The sequence below is a fragment of the Chamaea fasciata genome, unplaced genomic scaffold, assembly GCF_029207755.1.
Source record: "Chamaea fasciata isolate MVZ Bird 193981 ecotype frontalis unplaced genomic scaffold, bChaFas1.0.hap1 SCAF_1, whole genome shotgun sequence".
NCBI lineage: Eukaryota > Metazoa > Chordata > Aves > Passeriformes > Sylviidae > Chamaea > Chamaea fasciata.
Window position 1 is genome coordinate 98,797,542 of NW_027094086.1, and position 17,554 is coordinate 98,815,095.

At 42.1% G+C, this 17,554-nt stretch overlaps 1 protein-coding gene across 1 annotated transcript in view; it reads left to right on the plus strand.

Annotated features, from left to right (window-relative positions):
• EGFR (epidermal growth factor receptor) overlaps positions 1–17,554 on the plus strand; it is a 153,220-nt gene that overhangs the window by 117,897 nt on the left and 17,769 nt on the right. Inside the window, exons 9-19 of the mRNA XM_066190628.1 lie at positions 36–162; positions 261–334; positions 1,516–1,606; positions 2,358–2,557; positions 3,595–3,727; positions 5,063–5,162; positions 7,011–7,168; positions 12,570–12,605; positions 13,910–14,051; positions 15,733–15,855; positions 17,069–17,167. Of these exons, the coding sequence (XP_066046725.1) occupies positions 36–162; positions 261–334; positions 1,516–1,606; positions 2,358–2,557; positions 3,595–3,727; positions 5,063–5,162; positions 7,011–7,168; positions 12,570–12,605; positions 13,910–14,051; positions 15,733–15,855; positions 17,069–17,167 (1,283 nt within the window). The remainder of the gene's footprint in view (positions 1–35; positions 163–260; positions 335–1,515; positions 1,607–2,357; positions 2,558–3,594; positions 3,728–5,062; positions 5,163–7,010; positions 7,169–12,569; positions 12,606–13,909; positions 14,052–15,732; positions 15,856–17,068; positions 17,168–17,554) is intronic.

Sequence of the window (17,554 nt, forward strand, 5' to 3'; positions counted from 1 at the left end):
TTTCGTCCCCCCTAACTTTTGTCTCTCTTTAACAGTATGCAATGGCATCGGAATAGGTGAACTTAAAGGAATCCTCTCCATAAATGCCACAAATATTGATTCCTTCAAAAACTGTACCAAGATCAATGGGGATGTCAGCATTCTCCCAGTTGCATTTCTAGGGTGAGTTACCGGCTGGTTATCAAGCGCTGAAAGAAAAGGGCTAGGGACAATCCAGGCTAAGCTGTTCTTTTCCCAATTTCTCATTCTGTTTGTTTCAGTGATGCCTTCACGAAGACCCTACCTTTGGATCCCAAGAAGCTGGATGTCTTCAAAACAGTTAAAGAAATATCAGGTTAGCAGTGAATTTAAGCTGAGATGTTTTTTGACTGATACTGCCAAAAATACAAATAGGGAGGAGGGAAATTTTTTAAGCACATGAAGAGAAGTGCATGCAAAGTGTTTCTTGTCTCTGAGCTAACAAGGGTCACTCTTAACCAAGGTGGTCAGCAGCACCTTGCCAGCATTACGCCTACATAACCCATGCTGGTCTTCCATCCAAGGTGTGTGGTTTGGCCAGAACATCCCTTCTGCTGAACTGTCAGCCCTGGAAAAGAGTAAAAGCACTGGAGATCCTCAGCCACCCAAGAAGCATGTGGTGATGCAGAGGCGTGTCACTCTGGCTAAAACAAGCCAAGTGTGTTTCTATTTGTGGAAAACCTTTCAGCAGCTCCTTAGGGAAGCGTGCTCAGTGGCTTGCATCATCCTTATGGAGACACCCTCTCCAGCCTGAAGAGTTCTTCCTTGGAGTAAATGTGTCTCCATGAGCACAAAGCAGCCAGCAGAACACTCAGCCACCATCTTGCTCCTAGTATCAATTAAAAGTAATTGTGTTCAGCCCATTATGAAATGAATGTAACAGCATGGGTAGGTCTACAGACATGATTCCAGTTCTGCTTTTCTTTCTCTCTCACCTGTGTGGTTCCCTTCAGGGTAGCAATGACTAACTGCAGAGCTTCATACTGCAATTTTCCAAATTCTCCCCCTCCTCCCAAACACCTCAGCTGAGTGGAGAATTCTGCTTGCCTCAGAAAATCCACTAGAAGTAGCTATTCTGCTCTGTTCCCACTTTCCAGTTTTCCTCTTCCTTGAGGTCAGCTAAAAAATGGGATGGAGTGCAGCCTTTCTCCCACAGATCCCGAGCCTGCAGCCTCTCAGCCAGGGTATCTACTGGCAAGAGCCATCGTTGCTGGAACTTCAGTGTGGCAGGATGTGCAGCTCACCAACATGTTCTGTTACGCTCCTAAGACCTCATGGTGGGCTAGAGAAGTAAACTATTTATAAAACAGGGTTTAAAAATATCTCCTTTCTCCCTAAAATGTCATGTTAGACTTTGAGATCCTTCAGATAAGCATAGGGAAAGTCCCAGAGCCTTCTCCTGGTGCAGGATTTCTGCAGGAGAAAGTTCTGCTGCTAGTACTAACGGTGAGTTTATTTCCATTACGATTATTTTTTAATCTTCTTTTCCTCTTTCAGGATTTTTGTTGATTCAAGCCTGGCCCGAGAATGCTACTGATCTCTATGCTTTCGAAAATCTGGAGATTATACGAGGCAGAACAAAGCAACAGTAAGTAAATCATGTGTCACAGCCACTCTAAGAGAAACCCTGTTTTGAGCTGCTCATGTCTGAGCACACCAAGGTTGCAATCTGAGTGCATCAGGTGTCCCAAAACTGATGCAAAATGGGGCAAACCCAGCAAGGAGTAGAGCACCATCTCTTGTAGCATAGATAATGTGCCCTGGGAGTAAAAGACCTTCAGCTCTGTGCCGTGTATGGAGGGCTGCCCTGAGCCTGATTTCAGGACCAGGGTCTCCCCCACCACCCTGGAAGGACAGGCAGGACAGAAAGTGCTCTTTACAGTCTGGGGTAAGTCATAATGTGATCAGAACTGCTGTGGGATTTGAGGTAGCTGGGCAGTCATGGATGGAGGCTGCCAAGCAGTGCAGACGTCAGCAATGCTTCCAGTGCTCTCCTAGGCTTGTCCCAAGAGGAAGAATGACTTAGTGGACAAGAACAAAATAATAGCTGCTTTACCTACAGCCATTGTTCCACATAATTTACTTGTCAGAACGCTTGTGTCCTGCCAGTTTTAGCTTTAAAAGCCCTTGCAAAACCAGATGTGAGTATTGCAGTTGTTATGTAATAGGCATGTCATGTACAAGGCATTAAGTTTAGAGAGCTGAGCAGAATCTTGCTTGAAGAAAATGCAGTTCACAGCAAGATGCATTTGACAACTAAAAGAAAAACATGCTGAGTAAATCTTTCTTATTAATTACCATTCTTGCCTGTTTTTTCTATTTGTCCATCTCCATTTTAGTGGCCAGTATTCCCTTGCCATTGTTAACTTGAAAATACAGTCCCTAGGGCTGCGCTCCCTCAAGGAAATAAGTGATGGAGATGTTGCCATTATGAGGAACAAGAACCTCTGCTATGCTGACACCATGGACTGGCACAGCCTGTTTGCAACTGAGAGCCAGAAAACGAAGATTTTACAGAATAGAGATAAAAATGAGTGTGGTAAGTAAGTGCTGCATTCCTGCTCACCATCAAAGCTCATGCTGAAATTCAAGAGTAAGCTTGGATTTTCATGGTTCAAGCAAGGCTTTTTTCTCCATGTTCCTCTGGCTACAAAATTCATCAGTGATACTGCTTTAATCAAAGTGGTGGGGGAAGAGTGTGATTTTTTGCTCTTCCCACCAAAATGTGGACTTTGTGGTATCCAGCAAATCAGAAGCTTCTTCACTGCTATGAACATAATGAAGCCACGTCAATTGAAGGACACAAAAGCTGACTCCTAACACTGGCCTTTTTTGACAAGTTCAAAGCTGTTGTTCAACCATACTGCTATTGACTGCAGTGATCCCTGGGCCAAGGTCTGATTATTCCTTTTTGCGGAATATGAATTTGTTGTATTTTAGAAATTTGTCATAGGAATATAGAATGTTTTTTGTGAGAAGGGACCTTTAAAGTTCATATAGGCCAGGCCCCCTGCTGTGGGCAGTGATGTCTTCCAGTAGACCAGGTTGCTCAGGTCCCCATCCAATCTGACCTTGAACTTTGAGGGATTGGGCATCCACCAATTCCCTATGCAACTCATGCCGGCATCTCACTACCCATTGTAACTATGTCTTCATTGTAGCCATTAATCTATCTACTCTTGCAGTTCAAAAGCATTTCCCCTTGTCATGTCACTACAGGCCTTGTTAAAAAGTTGTTTTAAGAGCCCTTCAAGTACAAAAAAACCCCAGTAATGTTTCTCCAGAGCTGTCTCTTCCCCAGGGTGGATCACCCCAGCTCCCTCAGCCTGAATTTATTATGCATCTGTTAAGCTGTCACAGAGGAGAGCATTCTTATTTTGAATGGCCAGAAGTCACTCAATTTCAGGCTTTGGGATTTAGAGGAGCATGATTACTCCTCTTCCACACTACCAGAACCTTTCATATCTGTTTTGGAACGTGTTGGGGAAACAGGTTGGTCAGACAGAGAGAATGGAGAGTTTGACCTCTCTCTTGCCTTGACATTCATGTCTGTTCTTGTCCCTCTTTCTCTCTCAGCTGCTGCCAAACATGTTTGTGACCCCCTGTGCTCAGACATAGGCTGCTGGGGCCCAGGGCCCTTCCACTGCTTCTCCTGCAGGTTTTTTGATCGTCAGAAAGAATGTGTGAAACAGTGCAACATCCTACAAGGGTAAGGTGTCTCAGAGGTGCTTTAGGTTTTGGTGACAGTATGGGGGTTTTGGTTTTTAAAATGAGTTGTAGCTAGAAAGAAAGCAAGAAACTGGGTCTCTCCTTGTGTGGGATTTCCCCAGCTTTGCAGAGATGCTGTGTGAACCACAGTACCTAGATAAGGTACCTCTCCTTCCCCATTCAGTATTGCTTAGGAGTTTGCTCCTGACATGGTGACTGCTAAAAAAACATCCCCTTAAGCCCACAAGGAGACTGTCTGGAGGCCCAAGGAGGATAGGTCTTGGGCGTCCTTCCCATAAGAAAGAAAGGAGTTTAAAGCCCAATCTGTGATTGTCATGTCAAGTACACTGGGTGAGAGCCAGAGCCTCTGGGAGCTCAGTCATCCCCAGAGCCAGGGCTTCACTGCTTGGTAGAATTCCTTTCTCTTGCATTTGCCCAGATGAGCAGCTCACTTTTGCAGTGTGCAAAGCTGTAGTCAAGGGAGAATGAACTTTCATGCAAAAATCACTGAGAGCAGCAATTTCAGGCAAAATTATTGCCTCAGCCTCACTCAGGGCATGGAAAAAATATTGCTGCCTTGTGTGTCAATTCAATAGGTAATGTAGGTGGAAAAGGCATGTCTAGCAGCAAAATTACAAAGTTTGACTTTTAAAGCTCTTGAGTATTAAGCAAGTACTTGTCAGGGTGCTGATGCCTCTGATATTTGTATTTCTCTAGTGGCTTGCAGTTTAGCAGCTGCTTTTTTTTAAAGTGAATTGCTTCTAGCAGCTATTATAACCTGAAGGGCAGATTGGGGCATTTTTTTGTGTCAAATGATGGGTAGATTTAGTTTAATTAATAACACCATTACTTGAAGTGGAACAGCTTTATTGCTATTAAAACCATCTGTTCTCAACTTTCAAATTTTAATGATTCATTGTGTGTTGTAGAGAGGACATGAATTTAATTATCAGTGCCTTACTGTTTAACTTTATTATTTATAGCATTGGAATCACTTGAACTGGTTTTGCTGATCTCTTTGCATCACTGCCATTTAAAAGCCTCTAGAAATGGTTGTGAGTATCTGTGACATTAGCTTAAAAGGGAAAGTAAACTAATTTGTAGTGTGCAATCTGGAGTGCCGTGTGTTTCACTGTCAACCAAATTTCCCTTACTCTTACGTCCTCCTGGTTGCACTGAGCAAGTGCTACTGGCGTAGCCAAGAGGGTCCCTTCTCCTGTCTCGGTACCATCAATGTAATGTGGAAAAGTCTGGAAAAGGAGAGGAGACCACAATTTATCACTTCCTATTATTTCTGAGGTTTAATTATTTCTCTTCTTTTGTTGTTGTTTTCCAGGGAGCCAAGAGAGTTTGAAAAGGACTCCAAGTGCCTCCCCTGCCACCCTGAGTGCCTGGTGCAAAATTCCACCATGTACAATGCAACCTGCACTGGACCTGTAAGAGCAGATTCATCTTAGCAAACTGAACCTCAGATCATGTATTAATATATATTTCCCGTGTTCAGATAATCCTGTGGTCTCATTTTAACCCTGTTTGAGGTGAAGCAGAGAATGGGGGTGGTTAGAAGTCAAGATCTTGGGGCAAGGAAGAAGGATAGGAAACCTTGGGGTGTTGGTTTTATTTTCTGACATGTCACCCACAGCCACAGACATTGTAGAGTGTTTAATATTTTTTGTATTTTTATGGAAAAATAATACTTACATTGGCAAATATGGCAAACATTTGAGTAACATGTAACCACTCAGCTTCCAGCTTGGTGTGAACACATTAGATCAAACTCAGATCTTAATTGCAAAAGTCCAAATCTCTCTTTTGAGATCAAATCTCCTGCTTCCATCACAGGTCCACCTCTGTGTTATTTAACCCAACTCTTTTTAAACACCTCTTGCCACCGCCAGCAGCCTCTGAGTGTTTGACCCTTGCCCATTGTTGTGGTGTAGGAATGATACTCCCCAGCTTCATAGTCCCACTGAGACTCTCCAAACCACAAGCTACTCACCCACTCCCTCCCCCCTTCCCCCTGTGGCAGGCTGTAGAGGAGAATTGGAGGCATAAGAGGGGGAAATCATGGGTTGAGATAAGAACAATTTACTGGACACAGTAATGAGATAAGAAAGGGAACAGTAACAGCAGCAACATTAATAACAGTGTACAAGAAAGGTGAAGGATTCACATGTAATTGCTCAGAACCAGCATTACCCCGCTGTTCCCTCTACCATGCTTGCTCAACCAGAAAGAACCCCTTCTCCCTCCTTCCCCCTCCCCTGGCAATGACATGAGGGGATATAGAATAAGCCCCATGTCCTAGCCATGCCCCTCCTGGCTACTGCAAAAACTAACCCTGTCCTGTCAAGAACATGGACACCCATCATCAGTTTGAAGAGTCACTGCTCAGTAATGTGAAGCATTTCCATCCTCCCTCCTAGCACCATGACCTCAAGGATGTTATTTACATTATAGACTCCTTCAGGCCGTGACCCCCTGTTCCATATTTGCCTAGCATCTATTATAGTGGCCCTTAGACATTACAGTGATTAAAATAATCTTCCTATAGTGTGTCTTACTTTCGTCCCACTGCAACCAGCACTGTGGATCTGGTCTGGTTTTTCTCCATAGTAGAATTTGACCCACAATTGCTGGTTCCCCTGCTTTAAAATATTTAGCTCATCCATGGTGCTGTTACAGTCTTAATAAAAACAGTTCTGCCAAAAGTGGTCAAAGGCAATGCCTTTAAATACAAACTAAATGCTCTTCAAAGTGGAAAAAAAAAAATGCATGAACTCTTTGTGTTGTCTTCATCATCCTATGCTTCTTTGTAACAGAGGAAAGAACCTGTGCTGAGAAACCAGAAAAATAATGCTTTGATTCCAGTATTCCAGGGAGGTATCAGGAGGTCTATATCCACTATTTTAAATTATGTGACAGTAGATTGCACTGGGTAGCAACCAAGCTGTCTGCTTTTCAGCTAACCTCTTATCAAAGTGTTGTTAAATTCTTCCCCATTTAAAATGCAAAATGCAAGTTTTCCAACCAGACAGAAGGCAGAGGGAAAAAAGAAGCAACATTGTTATGCAAAAAAAATATTAGCTCTAAGCAGCAGGAACTGTCTTTTGTATGGTACATCCTACAAGAGCAATTACTTTCAAGAATATCAGGTAGCAAGGTAATAAAACCAGACAATGCTGAAAACTTCCAGCAGTGAAAGGCATTTAGATTTATCTTCTAAGTTTCCTCCTGAATAGGTTGATGTAAGGGCATTATAAACAAGTTGTTTCTCTCTGCAGGGCCCTGACAATTGCATGAAGTGTGCCCATTTTATAGACGGCCCCCACTGTGTGAAATCCTGCCCAGCAGGGGTTCTGGGCGAGAATGACACCCTCGTATGGAAATACGCCGATGGGAATAATGTTTGCCAGCTCTGCCATCCAAACTGCACCCGGGGGTGAGTAAAACCTGGGATTGAATGGTAACAGGGAAGAAAAGAAACAGAGAAACAGCTTGTCTCAAGCTCTTTCTCTTCCTGACCGTCCCATGTCAAACCCCTGAGAAGAACTAGCAGGGAGCAAGAGTGGTAAGGAGGACACTGTTAATGTAAGCAGTGTGGCAAACTTTGTAAGTAGGAAAAGGTCAGTGGTACTTTGTCTTTTTGCAGAAGGAAAGAAAAAAATAGTTTAAGTGATTTGAAACAGGCTTGTTTGATAACTTGAAAAGAGAATTTTACAGGACTCACCCACCAGTGATGCACCGGGTTTCTTCCCCACCTGGCTTGTTGCTGTGTCCTCTGGTTTTGAGAGGAACATCAGTGACATCTGGTGGATGCTGGGTTCCAAGGGCCCATTTTTCTGTGCACCTTTCAACCCTCAGGACGGAAATCCCAGTGGGGTAACACAATGATTTTCTTTTTTCCCTTCTTTCCATATGCTAGCACTTGTTTTGAGTTTAAAGCCTTGTGAGTGTGGCTTTTTTAACAGGAATCACAGTAAATCAAATCTACACAAGCCACTTTTGTCCTCATTTGGGGACACACTTAAACTGCAACCTGTAACAAGGTGTCAATTGATCTGTTTAACCTACATCACAAGTAATAGTGGTCTCCTCTCCTGATTTCCAACCTACAAAAGACATGGGATGCACAGGAAAAGGTAAGGTTTTAGGGTTTGAGAGCTGGTTATTGGACTGTGATACTTTCAAAGCAAAAAGCCAGCCCATGCTTGGTGTATTTTCCTTCACAGACCTCTGCTTTTTACCCTGCAAGTCTGTCTGATCCAAAATCCGTCTATAATATGCCCATAATAAGTGTTGCAAGAGAGGAGCTGAAACATACTCTGACCAACCATCACATCGTGTATTAGCTAATCCAACTGCTAGTTCCTACCTTCATGGAAAAAAGGAGATGAAGGGTGGAATCAGCAAGTAACAGCCCTTTCTAGTGCTCATAGTGAAACTCAGTGCAATGGTTTTCAGACAGTAGTTATACCAGCCTGGAGGATTTGCCACAATTCACAGCAATGCCCCCTGCTTTTGCTATAGTCACAGACAAGGCTTATCAGGGCTTCCCACTGCAAGCCTGAGAAGAAATTTTCTCAGTTGAAAAGGGGTTGTAATAAGTTTGCTCTTTATTAATGACCTCCGTAGCCCCTACTGATATGAACTGGCCACAATGGTCTGACATCCTCATTTTAACTGTCCACATGGAAATGCAGCTGATTACTGGAATAGTGTAATGAGTAACCACATCTAAACAAGGCTTTTATTTTTTTTTCACTGTGTGGCCTCAGTAGTGAGATCAAACACTAGACTCTAATGCAGATTTGGAGAACATAATTTGCCAGACAGTGATGTAAAACAAGCCACGCAGTTTAAGTGGCTCTTAGTGCGCAAGCAAGTTCTCCAAGCAGAACTGATCAGAGAATTCAGTCAATTCCTGCCTTGCTTTAGCAGTGGATGGGGGAACCACAGGAGTCAGGCAGGAGATGAGATTACAGAAAGGAAACTTTTTTAAAATGAGGGCTACCCAACATATGCCTCAGTGTTTTTGGCCCTGTGTTATTAAGGCAGAACATAAAAAGTAGTATCAGTTTCATCATTCACATGAAAGAGCTGGGCTGAGTTTGCATCAGTTACATTGTGAACATGCTCAGTAGCCCAATTCAAATTGATAAGCAGATGAAATAGGCTGTATCCCTGACTGGCTCAAAGAGCTAGAAGGAGGTAGTGTTACACTATTTGCTATACAGATGGGACATCTGTGGCCATGGATGAGTAGGGAGCCAGTGTCAGGGTTATAATATGGGAACATGCAGTCAGGCACAGCACTGTCCCTCTGTAGGCAATCCATCAGCAATGCCATTTCTCTTCACGCCTTTCCCTCATTTTGCTGTGGGAATGGATCTGTTCAGCAGTGGGTGGAAAACATCTGTCTCACAAAGCTTTTGCATCCTTAGAAACCACAGTCACAGCAATTCCTGCATGACAAGAAGCAACTTCATTTCTGTCCCTGTCCAATTTCACGGCTAGAGCCCACAAAATCTTACCAGCATGATTAAGTGTGCTGACTTGAGTAGTCATGCAAGCAAGGGTTCCCAGGATCTCTCTCTGTTTTCCTTATCTGAAGAGCCTTCAAGTAAAAGACTTCTCTTCCCAGCTGACTTTTGTCACGAATTTCATTTTTTTGCTTTAGGTATGCGTACTGGTCGTACATTGCTTCTTTTGGAATGTTATGAAGAATCCCTTTGAGTCTCATTTTCTTTGCTGAGACCATTTCTCAGCCTTCATTAGGAAATAGAATGAAGGCTGCTTTCTCCTGCTTAGCCCAGAAGACCCCTTCTCTCCCAATTCTCCTGTATTCTCTCAGGGATTTTGTACACAAGCTTCCTTTTGCCCTGCCTCTAGTACGGCTGAGACTATGCTATGACAAAGAAAACAACATCTCACAAGTCCTGGAATTACCCCATATGTTCATCAATTAAAGGCACTCACCATCTTAATTAATCTGGTCAGTGTTGAAGGATTTGATTTTTCTTTGCCAGTCTCGCAGACTACAGGAAATAAACTCAGACACAGCCACTGGGGTGGATAAGCAAGGAGGAGAAGAGGCCACCCCTGTAGCCAATACCATTGGCTGGCACATCCTGCATCCATCTGCAGTTGCTATCAACACTCTGTGTCTCACCAGTCTCCAGTTTAAATGCTAAGGGATTTTTGGGGGAGATGAGAAAGTGGCCTGGCGATCTGAGAGCAAAGGCTGCAGAAGCACAGCACAAATTCTATGCCTTTGCCACTCTTGGAAGGTTACTAAGAAAAAAAGGACAAAGTAAAAATTTTGTGAAGTTTAAAAAGATTTTTAAATTACTTTCCATTTCTTTTATGATTGTGAAGTAACTTAGGCTGTTACAGTGTGAGTCCCCTCAGAAAGGCCATCAGTCATAACAACTTGACTGCATTACATCAGATTAGGAACTAAAGGTCGAGAGAAAGTTGGTGAGATCTTGATGGATTTAGGAAATAAACAGCTGTGTCTGCACTGGGACAAGTAATATTTACATAGATGGATAAAATGTGTAGTTCAGGTTGAAGTAGTTCTCAGGAGCTGTACACAGAACTAATTTTCCAAAAAGTAGAGAAATATATCAAAGACTACAACTGCTGTTATATTCATCTCATATTTCCATAAGATCTTGAGTTGCTTCATAACATAAGGTCACATTTGTCATTTTGGTTTCTGTAAGCAGAAGAAAAATTACTCAGGAATAGAAAATGTGATTGTTTAGATTCCATAAAATCTAGGTTACTTATGTAGGGTGTCACCATAAAATTCCACATTAAGAAAGATAGTTATATGTGGTCCTGGAGGGATAATTCTTATGGGCTTTGTTTCTTCTCTGACTTGTGAAATTAATCAGAAGACCAAGTGGGATTTGAAAAGCACAAGCTGATCTCCCTATTTCTTCCCAAACACCTTTTTACTTTATCCTATGAGACTTGATATTGATGGATTTGTGTGGGGAAAGGAAGGGGCCTGATAAAAATCTACAGTTTTCCTGCCTCTATTTTGATGTGTAATAGAAGAACTGGTCAGTCATTTCTCAGACTGTAGCTATGATCCCCTCAGCCAGTTTTGTTTGCTGCTAGGAAGCACAGAGAGAACTTTCCATCTTGAAGTAGCATGCCAAACCAGAATTTTGAGGAAGAGATACTTTGAGGGACAGTAGTCATATTCTGAAATTAGGTGAGGCCTTCTAATTTCACAGTCTTACCAAGAGCAGCTGCACATGCTTTGTTGTGTTAGAAATTCATATTCAGGAGGTCGACTATGACTGGATGAGGTCTGGAGTCCTAGATCAGTTTTCCATTGAGCACCTGAAGAGAGAAGCTCAAGGCAAGATCTGCCTCCTATGATTATAAGCTGGTGTCTCTGCTCTGCACATGCAGCCTCTCTGTGCTTAGTTACACAACTGAGCCAACAAAGCAAGCTGTATGCTGGTAGGAAAGCTAACAAGGCTGAGGACCTGGAATCCAGGAATTGGTATGCACAGCACTTCCAGCATGTCCAGGACAGCACGATGCACATTCTTGCATGGGAGCCCAGTGAACTTACAAGACCTTCCAGATGCTGGGTCTTGGAGCACTGTGTTGGCCCAGAAACAAGGCAGATACACAAGGGAAGATCCAAGCAATGAAAACTAACTAACTAACTAACTAAAACCCAATAAAATTAGTAGTTGCTTCACCTCTTCCTTCCCCAGACCCAGACCAAGTTAGGAAAGAAAAGCTGCAACTCTACCTGGCATTCTGAAATTTTTCTGGTTCCTCCTCTCAGTGAGAGGGATTCCAGAGCAGTTTTCCTGGCATGGCCTCACTCCTTATCCGCTACTTGACCTCCTCTGGAATTGTTTTGGGATGATCCATTTTCTTTAAGTCAGCGCAGGAAGCGGATACCACAAACTGGACTTTACTCCTTCCTGTGCTCTGTTTTCCAGAGGTGATGTCACCCTCTCAGTAATGCTCTCCTTCCTCAGTAGACACCACAATGACCACAATTCCCATGAAGAGCATACATCTCATAGCCCAGCAGCACCTGGGGAGTGCACTGTGCTGCTCACACTCATTAGACCATCAAGTGAATGCAGTCACTGTGTTTTCATCTGTGTTTTATTTTGCACTGAGCTGCCAAAATTTTGAGCATTTTAAACTCAAATGGAGGGTGAATGACTTTCTAGTCTCTCTGGACGATTGTACCTGTTTATATTACCAGTAACATAAGACTTTGGATTCTAAAGGAAAAATACCATGGACACATGCCAACAAACTGTAGCCCGAGAGAATGCTGTCAAATCCCATTTTTTGATGCAAGTCCGTGTATCTGCTACCCAAGTTTTCCATTGCAATAGAAAGTCTGGAAATTGAAATCTTTACCTTATCAGGGAACAAGGGTTATGCAGGAGGGTCTGCAATGACATGTTTCCACATGCATTTCTGTCCATGTAGGAGGAGGAGGCTACTTCTGTCCTCCTCCACAGTCAGCCCTGGGCTCTGCACAGAGACAGAGAATCCATGAATTTTGTGTATCTATGTCCTCCCCCACTTCTACCACATGCTAAAATGGTGTTTTAAAACATTCTTTAAGCTAAGTATGCAGCATAGCTGTTTCTCTAGATAAAAGATTTTGAAGCAAGGTTGTTGACTGATATTTAATGGAGTGTATGACTATTATAAATTCCTATGTTAACACTTGGATTGCTCTGAAACACAAACTTTCAAATCAGTAGCATTCTTCTCAGTTGGAATTACAGAAGTATGTAGGCCAGAGCTACTATGTTTGTAATGTTCATTTGTTTTTCCAGGTGCAAAGGGCCAGGTCTTGAAGGCTGTCCAAATGGGTGAGTATTTCACCTGCTACAACTAATGGCAGAACTGGAAAGAATGTGTGTGTGTGTTTACATTTTCACACTGGACACTGCAAGGCAAGGACTAAAGTCTGCAGGTGTTTACAGGGAAGTGACAGATTGGAGCAGGTTTAGAGCTATAAAAATGATTTAAAGAACTGAGAAATACTGCTACTGGGGCAAGACTTTCAAAATCTTGTTCAGCCTACATTTCTTGTCAAGGTGAGACCAGGGATCTGTTACTGAAAAATAAAAGGAGGGGATGGAAAAGAAAGGATTAAGGGCAGAGAGAGAGATGTTTAGGACTGATATAGTTGCCTGTGTTATAGGACATTCAGAGATGCAGAGGGTCTGTGATCTGTACATCTCAAAATACTGTGTGCCCAGATGGATGCTCATTCATCACACTCAGACTACATCTTATATCACTCTATTTGGCTTCATGATGTGCTCAAGGTCATGCAACAAGCAAACAGTCTTCTCTGACTGAGAGAGAGGGATTTAGTTTCTGGCCACAAAGTCATGCTATGGCAAGATAAATTCAGCCTAGAAGTACTGTTAAAAAGTAACTGCATTTAATAGTAATCTCTGGGGCAACTTAGAAAAATGTTGGGAAGAATCTCTAAGGACAGACTGAAAAATAACCTTGGAAAACAGGGGGGTTTTTTTCAATTTAAATTTGCAATTACCCAGGCTCTGATAAAGAGGTAGCAATTTTGTATACAGTGGGGATGGTACACAATACCTGGCTTCAGACATCTGTACTTCTAAGGAAGACAAATAATCTGACATGCACTGGGACCCTTATTAGCATCCTTCCTCCCCCCACCAATAATGGGAGGGGATGTCAGCTGCATTGCTGGTATCACAACTGCATATGCCTTTCTGAGAGGCCTTCTCTCCACATGCTTTGTGTCTCTGATCACACAAGGGCTGCCCACAGCTGGTACACACAGGCAGCACAGATTTGATACTCATGTGCTTGGTGGGTTTGTCAGAGGGAGGAGAAATCCCCTCACTTAAGATGTGAGGATCAATTCCAATTGTGAGTTTGAGGGAAGAACAAAGACTTGTGGTTTAAATCCAGATGGAAATTAGGCACCACTTTGAACAGATTACTGGATGAGGGACTTAAAAATACAGGTGCCCAAGAAATCTGAAAGGTCAAATAGGCTTATGTGGATGTCCAGAGTCTGTGTTGGATCAAAACACAAGGCTTCCTGCAACCTCTGTAGGGCTTCTTTAAAATCAAACACCTAAGAATTTTTTGTCTTTCTGCATCCCCTCCTGTGCTGCAGCTCCAAGATCCCCTCCATTGCAGCTGGTGTTGTTGGAGGCCTCCTGTGCCTGGTGGTGGTGGGCCTGGGCATCGGCCTGTACCTGCGCAGACGCCACATTGTCAGGAAGCGCACCCTGCGCCGGCTGCTGCAGGAGAGGGAGGTGAGCACTGCCAGCACCCCTGCTTCATCTGGGGCAGTGGGTGTCCTCCTCTTTGTGCCAGAGCATTAAAGCACCCTGCATCTGCCTTGTAACTCAGCAATCCCTTGGGATGGGAAACGCAGCAGCTGCCACGCTGCTCAAGAAAGGAGGAGCATGCACTTAACACCTTCTCAATCTCAAATCTGATCCCTCTGCATATAATTTGCAAAATATTTAGGGGATTTGGATGTCTCAGTCTCAAGGAAAGTCATTGAGATTGTCTACTCAAAAAAAACCTACACCTTCAGGCTGAGGTGCAATGTGATCCATACTACCTTCCAGTGTAGACCTTCAGCCTCAAATCCTGTGTCCTTCCAGACAAGCCTTGAGGCTCCTGCAGCAGCTTGGGGTGCTTTTGAAAATTTTATCCCCTTGATCAGGTGCGTGCCTGATCCTGTGGGAAAAACAAGAGAGGACGGAAAGGAATTGAGGAAGTGTTTATGTCTTGTCTTTGCTTTGTTTTTAGCAGAAAAAGCCCACAAAGCCATCAAAGTGAATGGTTCACTCTCTTTGACATGAACGAGGTTTCTGTGCTGCTTTTTGGTTTTTGTATGACTTTGTGTGCATTAAAGCATCACACTCCAGATACCTTATATGCAGCAAAATTCCTAATCCTGGGTGGAAGCCGCTATTTTGTAGTTAGCCTCCTTCTCATTCTAGTCTGGTTTTAGTAAATTAGCCAATTGTTTTTAACATTCTGCTAAAATCCCAGTTGCAGCTTCTTTCTTTTTGTACTTGCCAGCTTTGCAGAGTCACCTGCTAATATCCGTAAAAAAAAAAAAAAAAGAAAAAAAAAAGAAAAAAACAAGCTGGCTTGTTTCTCATTGCACTGTGAAACTATATTTTACATACTGCTGTATTCTGCAGTTGTGACAGTAGAGTTCAATTTGTGCTCAGGTCATATTGTATCCTCTGGACTCCTCAAAATGAGGATATTTCATCACAACAGGGAGACTGCTGGTCCTCTAAAATCAGATTGAATCTAGCTAAATATGGTTTTATTCTAAAAAAAAGCAAAAGGAAAAACACTAAGGAAAAAGCTGACTTATGCATCATAAAAGCATTAAATATCTTCGGAGGACATTACCTCTGTTTGCAGTAAGGCTGAGATAAAGTTTTGAAAAACTCAATAGGCAATTCAACATCCTTTTTTTTTTGAGGAAAGAATCACTGTCAGAGTTTCAATTGCTGCTTGTACATCGTGCGGTCTGGGGGAACCACTGGTACCATGGGAATTTTATTAAAAAATAAAACAAGAGCAGACATGAAAGGTTGCAGGTGATTCTCGCCCATTATTTTAAACATTTTAATAATTTATTCACAAGTTCAAAACAAAAATATTCTCCTTTAACATCTGTGGTAATTATATTATTTTTCATGGCATGTGTTTCAAGGCTTTGAAGTCATAGCCTCCATTTGAGAAGAGGTATTCCTTCATTCTCCTTCAAAATGGCAGTTGCCACTTTGTGCTTGATTTTTGGAGCAGGTATTTATTCCTGCAGGTCAGAGCAGAGCTATCCTCCTGAAAACTTCAGATGGAATAAAATGTTCATTATTTTAAAGGAAGGATTTATTTACTTCCACAAAGTGTTCAGCCTTCTAGACTTTATAACCTTCTAACATCATCTTCTCTCTGCACCAGCTTGTTGAACCACTGACACCCAGTGGGGAGGCACCAAACCAGGCTCATCTGAGAATTTTAAAGGAAACAGAATTTAAAAAGGTCAAGGTTTTAGGCTCTGGAGCTTTTGGCACTGTTTATAAGGTAAGATCACTGCATTTCTGTTCCCCTTTTCATCCTGCTCCCTCCTGCAGAAGCCACCTAAACAAGGCAAGAACTGGGAACTTCAATCATTGTGTAGATTTATTTTTTAACTAGATTTTATAGCATGTATCTATCTATTGAAGGGTAGAGAGATTACTTAATCATCATTAGTTTTGTTAGAAACTGCATAACAGGAGAAGATTTACATAAAATATTGCCAAAGCCATACTGCTGAACCTGGAGAACAAAGATCTTGACTTAAAAACTACCACAGTCAAATACACCCCATTGTAAATATTAAGAAGAAAAAGAAATCCACTTTGGTTAACTCAGTGCAAAGCCATTTTTCTGTGTCATCTGGGATCTTTTTATAATTTTCAATCATTCTTCCATTAGAACTGATTCAGATGTGTGAAAGTGTCTGCACACCTTCAGTTGCTTAGGTTCACAAGTTATTTTTTCTCTTGGTGTTTGTTTATCCTTCATCAAGTTCCACTTTTCTGTGCTCCTCCTTTTATTTATCAGGCTTTTCCATTAACTGTAGGTCCCTATATTTCTTTGTAAAGCTCTATATTTTGAATCAGACTTCCAGCTATGATTAGGAACTTCAGGGGCACAAAAAGATGTGCACCTGCACTGCTGGGGATTTCAGCAGCCTGTCGTCACAGTGTCACACTGCCGACCTGCCACCTAAATGGTCTCCTGACACTATAGATGTAGTGATAGACGTAGAGCAATGCACCAATGGGACATAGATTTCCCTGCCACTGCATGTATATAGGACTGGATTATTTGTACAGTATAGGTGCCATCTGGATTTTAATGAGAAAATGCTAATTATTTTCATCCCATGTTTTATAAATTGGAAGTGGCAAGGTTTTGCACATGCAATTGCTGTGATGCTCTAATTAGTTATATTTCCATTCACAAAAGGTGATCTGTATGCATCTCTTGGGCTATTTACACAGGCATAGTAATGAACATGTTTTTTCAAGAAAGTATGGTAGAGGTGACTGAAAAAGAAGTACCACCCCATTAACAGGAATTTGGTAATACCCACAAGACACATTTTTTGCATATTTTTGTTCTTTGCCCTGTCTTTCCATTGCTCAGAATATTTAGTTTACTCAGAAGATGTAAAATATATATGTAACTGTGAGAATTAACCTGTTAGGTATGAGACTGAGTAACCCTTTGTACTTCTTTTTGGTAGGGACTTTGGATCCCAGAAGGAGAGAAGGTTAAAATTCCTGTTGCTATTAAAGAGTTGAGAGAGGCTACATCACCAAAAGCCAACAAGGAAATACTTGATGTGAGTTTTCATGTTTGTTTTCTCAAGTTGTCAGTGGTCTGCGGATTTTCTTCTCTAACAACTAGAGGAGTTTCAGGATTTTGTGTGGGAAGAAATATTTTGCATCCTAAACTCAATTCACCATCTAAAAGTTCTGCACTTTGCAGCCCAGTCTGAAATGTTTTTGTGTCTCTCATGAACCCAATCCAAATACAGATTTTATACTCATGGGGTAGTACCTAAGGAGTAGTCAGGACCATATATTTGCAGCTAATTATTTTTTCTTTAGGCTGATATTTCAGGCCTTAAGCTGTAGCATTCATTGTCATTATGATGGTACAACTAAGCCAAATAACAACAGACCTAATGATTTATGAATCTTGTGGATTGTCATAAGCTAGTTGCTTG